At 41.4% G+C, this 6000-nt stretch overlaps 1 protein-coding gene across 1 annotated transcript in view; it reads left to right on the top strand.

The window, feature by feature from the left end:
• The window catches only part of mapk8ip3 (mitogen-activated protein kinase 8 interacting protein 3), a 36449-nt gene that overhangs the window by 12587 nt on the left and 17862 nt on the right, over window positions 1–6000 (top strand). Inside the window, exons 6-11 of the mRNA XM_078284753.1 lie at window positions 711–942; window positions 1331–1433; window positions 1563–1681; window positions 2945–2956; window positions 3882–3899; window positions 5820–5877. Of these exons, the coding sequence (XP_078140879.1) occupies window positions 711–942; window positions 1331–1433; window positions 1563–1681; window positions 2945–2956; window positions 3882–3899; window positions 5820–5877 (542 nt within the window). The remainder of the gene's footprint in view (window positions 1–710; window positions 943–1330; window positions 1434–1562; window positions 1682–2944; window positions 2957–3881; window positions 3900–5819; window positions 5878–6000) is intronic.

Below are 6000 nucleotides of genomic sequence, written 5' to 3'. Positions count from 1 at the left end.
TGACAATGACTTTTAGATGCTGGACAACCTATTAAGAATCCTATTAACCTTTTTCCAGACTTTTTGTTTTTTGGTGTATTACTGAGAATTCATCTGGGATTCAGTTTGGCCTTATAATGATCTGAGGCAGTACGCAGCGCATGGTTTGGGTAAAAGAGAACAATAAGGATCTGAGCCAATGCAATCAAATAAGCTTTGAATCATCACATCACATGACTGGAGACTATTGGAGACTACTTTCCTTATAACGAACCAGCAAAGTTATTCATATCCATGGTTTCCACGCATCAAGAAGTCATTGAACATCAAGATTTTTTGACTTCACATGAAAACTGACGATGCTGAATACATACTGAAACCTGAAAAGGGAGACCATGAACAAAACTTTAACTGGCTAAAACTAACCAAAAAATGAAACTGTAATAATATGTGCTGTAAAGTCTTTGTTTCATTCATATCAAGAATAATAATAGTATGAATCCTAGACAAAAAAACATGGAGCTTACAATACGAGAAAGTTGGCCATTATTGACTGATCTATTCTACTGTAAATCGCCCCACATCTGGGTCACCATCACTAAAAACCTCACCAGTGGCTTCACCAATAGCTACAAACCAAACGACACATGCAGGTGTTTCAGGCTGGTAAGTTTATGTCTGAACTTGCCCTCAGTATCTGACGCTCATGTGACCCTGTGTGTCTCCTGAAGGAGGACGGCTCGGAGTCGGACTCGGTGGCGGCCACGCCCAGCAGCACGGGCAGCAAGTCCAACACGCCCACCTCCTCCGTCCCCTCCGCCTCCGTCACCCCGCTCAATGAGGGCTTCCTCCCGCAGACCGAGTTTGATTCGACGCGGGCCGGGAACCGCAGGAAAAGTGCCAAGCGGCTCAGCCGGAACATGGAGGTGCAGGTCTCCCAGGAAACCAGGAATGTCAGCATCGGTGAGAAGATGACTCTAAATACTTCCTGTGGTGCAGTTCAATAATAAAGTTATTGTCTCCTGCTGACTATCTGAGATGATGACTCTCCCTTTGCTCTCTTCCAACATTTTGAGATGCTGCCATGTTGTTTATTCCAAATGTAATTAGCCTCCTAAAGTCCAGATGAAATGTAATTCTGTCTTTCACAAGGCTAACATAGCTTACTTTTGTATGTTTTTTTTTTTTTTCTTTTAATTAGTGCTATGTGTTGTGTACTGATGTGTATTTTTTGTATCCTTGTTGAGGCCAGAGACAAATCTTCACCTTTTGTGGACAACTAAGTTCTAGCAAGACACGCAGGAGGCTCCACCATGCAGCTGCTGATGTGTTTTTGTTGTGTTTTATCCAGGTATGGGTAGCAGCGATGAATGGTCCGAGTTTCAGGAGATCATCGATTCGACCCCTGAGTTGGATATGTGTGTGGACCCCCGTGTCTATGGAGGAGGAAACAGGTACAGCTGCACAGTGGCTGCATTACACACACACACACACACTCACACATACAGTACGCAGACTATCATAAGCACAGGTCGTGGTTCGTCATAGTCCCACTGTCTGATCCGGTGTAATGTGTGTTTCAGCCCCTCCCAGGGCATAGTGAACGAGGCCTTCGGCATCAACACTGACTCCCTCTACCACGAGATCAAAGACGCCAAGTCGGACATCATCGGAGATGTGGATGCAGGAGCCGAGCTTCTAGGTACAAACAGGGCCTTGGCTGCCATAACTTGTCTTGGTTTATAGATGCATCACTTAATGTATTTATCTGAGAGGCCAAACCCTGGCAGAATAGTTCCAACAAATTGCAGCATCAGATCACTTTATATAGATGCTGGTTATAGCTTAGTGGCAGCCTCTCCTTTGGCCAATGGTAACTGTTTTACCACATTTGAAAAAGGCGTCTGCACACTCAAAATCTGTGCAAAAATCATGAGTGAACAAAGCAATATGAGGGTTGCAGAACAAGTCACTTAATGCAAAACACCCGTCATCCCAGCATGTGACCAAGGGAATTGTAGTCCCAAAATACCTGGAAGACTACAAATAGACAGTGTATACAGAGACAGTTATACAATGAGAAGCACATTAAATGCTGTTTTACCACAAAAGGGAAATGATTTGTAGTGTGTGAAGACTTGTAAAGAGAAGTGCCGCCTTGTTCATCCTGTTCTGATGTGCTCATCATCCACACTGGATAGGTGAAAGTGAGTCTCCCACAGTAGGCCAAGCTAACACATGATATTATTCAGTAGTGTCAGATGTTCAGTCAAGGAAGCGAGGGTGCATGTCGGTGGAATTTAAACAAAGCCAGCATTTGTTTCTCCATTGTGTTACTGCGGGGCAAAAGCTACATGTGAGGCTGTGTGAATGTGCCACTGCACCGGCTCTGACGTTTGACCTTGCATGGCCCAGGCTGGAATATACAGTTCCTCCATGCCAGCAGCACACACACACACACACACACACACACACACACACTCCCCCCCCTTCACTGCACAGTCCTCCTAGAAAACCATATGCTCCCACCATGGCTGCACCCCCTCAGCTGCCCATCCATGTGTTTCCCTTATTGGTTGTTTTTTTTGGGGGGGGGAAACAGAGACACGTTTAAATTTAGCCTGTTTCAAATATTATGAGGTTAAACAGATTAACTGATGTAATCTGTATCTAATTTGACCTTAATGTGGCTTTATTTTGTTTTATACTTAACATTTAGAATAGATTTCCATTTTCACTCTGTGTAGGGCTAATTATGGATTATGGTGGATTTTTATGATATTGATTTTTGCAGTTGAAAGTGGGTGGATTTTTTTTTTGCTTTGATTTACTGTCTCTGCATTTTGTGTTTTATCAGTGTGGCAGCAGTAGGAAGGCAGGTTTGACCCGCCCTCTCATCCATCTGTTAACCTCTCACCCGTTTCCTTTTTTCCCCTTTCTGTGCTTCTGCTGGACACACCCATAGGCGAGTTCTCAGGTGTGTATCTGAACACGATCGGTTGGTATCCCTTTCTGTCACACTGAATTACTCTCTTGACTCCTCCTCTCTGTTCTCAAAACTCCATATCTCAGTGTAGGTATTAATCAGTAATAAGTGAATATACATCATAATACAGCACATTACATTAGTCTTTATTGCCCACTTGGTCAAGCCATTGGAAACTTATAAATTCCCAATTTCCATACATGTAAAATAGTATTTTCCTCATTGCAGCTCCTTTAAGTCACAATGAAATGAAAAATGACTTTTTCACCTCACAATATACACCTATTTACAATAGATGCCAAAAACATTACACATCCCAGTACTAGGAGGCGTACATAAAAATTGAAACCAATATGTCACAGATTTTTGAACAGTCCCGGCCCTCCGTCCATCCCATCAAATAAAACTGCCTTTCTCTCCCTAACTGATATCCCATTGGGATTTAAACTTGTGAATGTCCCGCCTCATCCTGTATCAACAGGAAATAAGTGAAATCATGGAAGCAAGATGCTCTCAAAATACCGTTTCATTGTGACTTTAAAATAGCCTAAAAAGTCTTAGTGTAGTGGTTTTTAAGACGGTTAATTTTGACAATAAGCCTGTGTGAATTTGGAAATGCACAAACTGGAGCCGAGTTACTCATAAACGTCCCATTACTTGATAATGTGCGAGTGAGTCTTTCTAATTGGCGAGTCGCTCCATCAGCCTGCTTGACACTGGGCCAGCCTTAGGGCTAGATAGCTGCTTTTGATTTCTAGTCTTCTAGCTCTGTTGCTGTTCTCCAAACCCATGTTAATAAATGCTTATCAGCATCCTCTCTCCTCTCTTCCATTCCTGCCCCTCTCTTTTTCTTCCTCTCTGGTCTGCGTCCTTCCTCCTTTCCTTTTCTTCCCCCTCTCTTCTCTTTCGCTTCCAGTCCGTGATGATTTCTTCGGTAAGGCGCCCCTTGCCTTATTAAGAATTACTATGCTCATCCTATTGGTCACGTATGCTTGTCATGTCACTTCCTGGCCTCTAGCTTTCGCATCCCTCTTATTCCTTCTTTTTGTCTGTGTTTTCTTCGGCTTTATATTTGCATTTTGTTCCCCCTTTGCAATCCTGCATTGTTTTATTTCAAAAGAGAGCTGCTTTAAGCGGCCCTGTAGAAAACTCCACTTTTGGCCAGTGGTGGTGACCTTTAGCAGAACATTAAGTTAAAAATTAATTAATTAATTAAATGTCTCTTAAATGGACAAACATTACCTGAGAACGGTCTAATTCCTCAGAGGAGAGCGCAGAGCCCCGGAGCAAGAAAATAACTTATTGTGGAAGTGCAGTTCCTGAAGATTAACTGTTTAGTTCAATAAGGAATAAGTGGAGTGAGTTAGACTTAAAACTTTTGCTGTTTGCCATGTTACCACACTCTTCAAAGTCTTATTCACCTGGTTATGTCAACTCCACCAGTTCAACAGAAAACAAAGCAAGCTCAGTTGGCTTTGATAAAGTCTTTGTACATTCAAATATTCATTTGCCATAATGAAAGACTGTCATGAGAGATAAGGGTTATATAGAACCGCTGTAAATGATAATAAGCGTAGAGTCAAAGCATAAAGACAAATTGACTTGTCAATAATATGTGTTCATCAAGTCAATACATTTTAGGCAACCATCCGCACCACCGTAAAAGGTTAGAGTCAATGAGTGATTTACATTTAAGAGATTAATTTTAGGTAATGTGTGGCAATGATTCTTGAACAGCTATACTGTAAAGCAGTAAACCCTTTTGCCATTATAAGTGTGAGTTATTGCAAGTCTCAGGGACAGGCAACAGCTTCAAAATGCCCATTTACCTGTATATTACATGACATTTTTCTCTTTAAAACTCACTGTGTAATCCAGAGCGCTGCAGGCAAAATTGCCAATCTAAACTGCCTTAAAGAGATGCTCAGGTTGTGCCCAGAAAAAGGCGAGTGAGTATGTTCCCTGCTTCTGGAGCCAGATTATCTATCACCACCTCAAACTGAGTGGAATTTTCTAATCAAATCTCAACCAAGGACCATTTTCTTTGTATAGGAAAATGGCTTCAACACAATACGAACCCCCGAAGCCTTTTGTAACTGATACCTACCTTACAAGAACCTCCTGGCTAACATTATTTTTTCTTCTTCATGTCCTCTTGTCTTAAATGTCTCTCAGCAAATTCATTCCTGCTTTGATCTAAGCTTGTGCTTAGCATGTGCGTGCTTAGCTTATTGTGCACCATGCCTGATGCTCCTATGTTAAAACATTGTGGTAATAATAGAAGAGGCATCAACACTGTCAGGGTTAACGGTTCAACCTGTGTTAAAAATGTATACACCCATGGTACTGTAAGACGCTTTGGATAAAAGTGTCCACCAAATGGTATATGTTAATATGTTATATTATGAGGAACATTATTGTTATGGTTATACTGTAATCTGTGATACTACAGCCAGCCCACTGTTTGTTTCAGTTTAGAAAAAATTGCTAAGGGGAATGGATTGACCACTTAAATGTACTTAATATTTCCCCTGATATCTAACAATGGATCTTTTCATCCTGACTTCTCCCTTGTCTACATGAGAGCCTGACAATAAATCAATACTCAGTCTGTCCCACTAATTTTCATTTTATTGAATAATGAAACATTTTCCTTGTGTAGAGATTTTCCATCGTTTGCACCACATTACACACTTCCCTTGGCTGTTTTTGAAAAGCTATTTTATAAAGGAAACAAAAATAATGAAAAAATCATTGAGTATTTAACTTGTAGATCACTGGATTGAACTGATTTTTGGTTATCTTGTATTGTTTGTGATGACGACAAACAATGACCTGACTGTGACTCTTTCAGGAATGGGCAAGGAGGTGGAGAACCTGCTGACAGAGAACAAACAGCTCCTAGAGACCAAGTAAGAGGCAGAGAGAGAGAATGTGTCTATGTGTGTGTGTGGTTGTGTGTGTGTGTGTGTGTGTGTGTGTGTGTGTGTGTGTGTGTGTGTGTGTGAAAGTTCAATTTTCAAAGTGCCTGTATT

This window comes from Centroberyx gerrardi, chromosome 7, assembly GCF_048128805.1.
Source record: "Centroberyx gerrardi isolate f3 chromosome 7, fCenGer3.hap1.cur.20231027, whole genome shotgun sequence".
NCBI classification, from domain to species: Eukaryota; Metazoa; Chordata; class Actinopteri; order Beryciformes; family Berycidae; genus Centroberyx; species Centroberyx gerrardi.
Note: the sequence above shows the minus strand (reverse complement) of the source record. Positions and strands in the feature narration are given on the sequence as shown.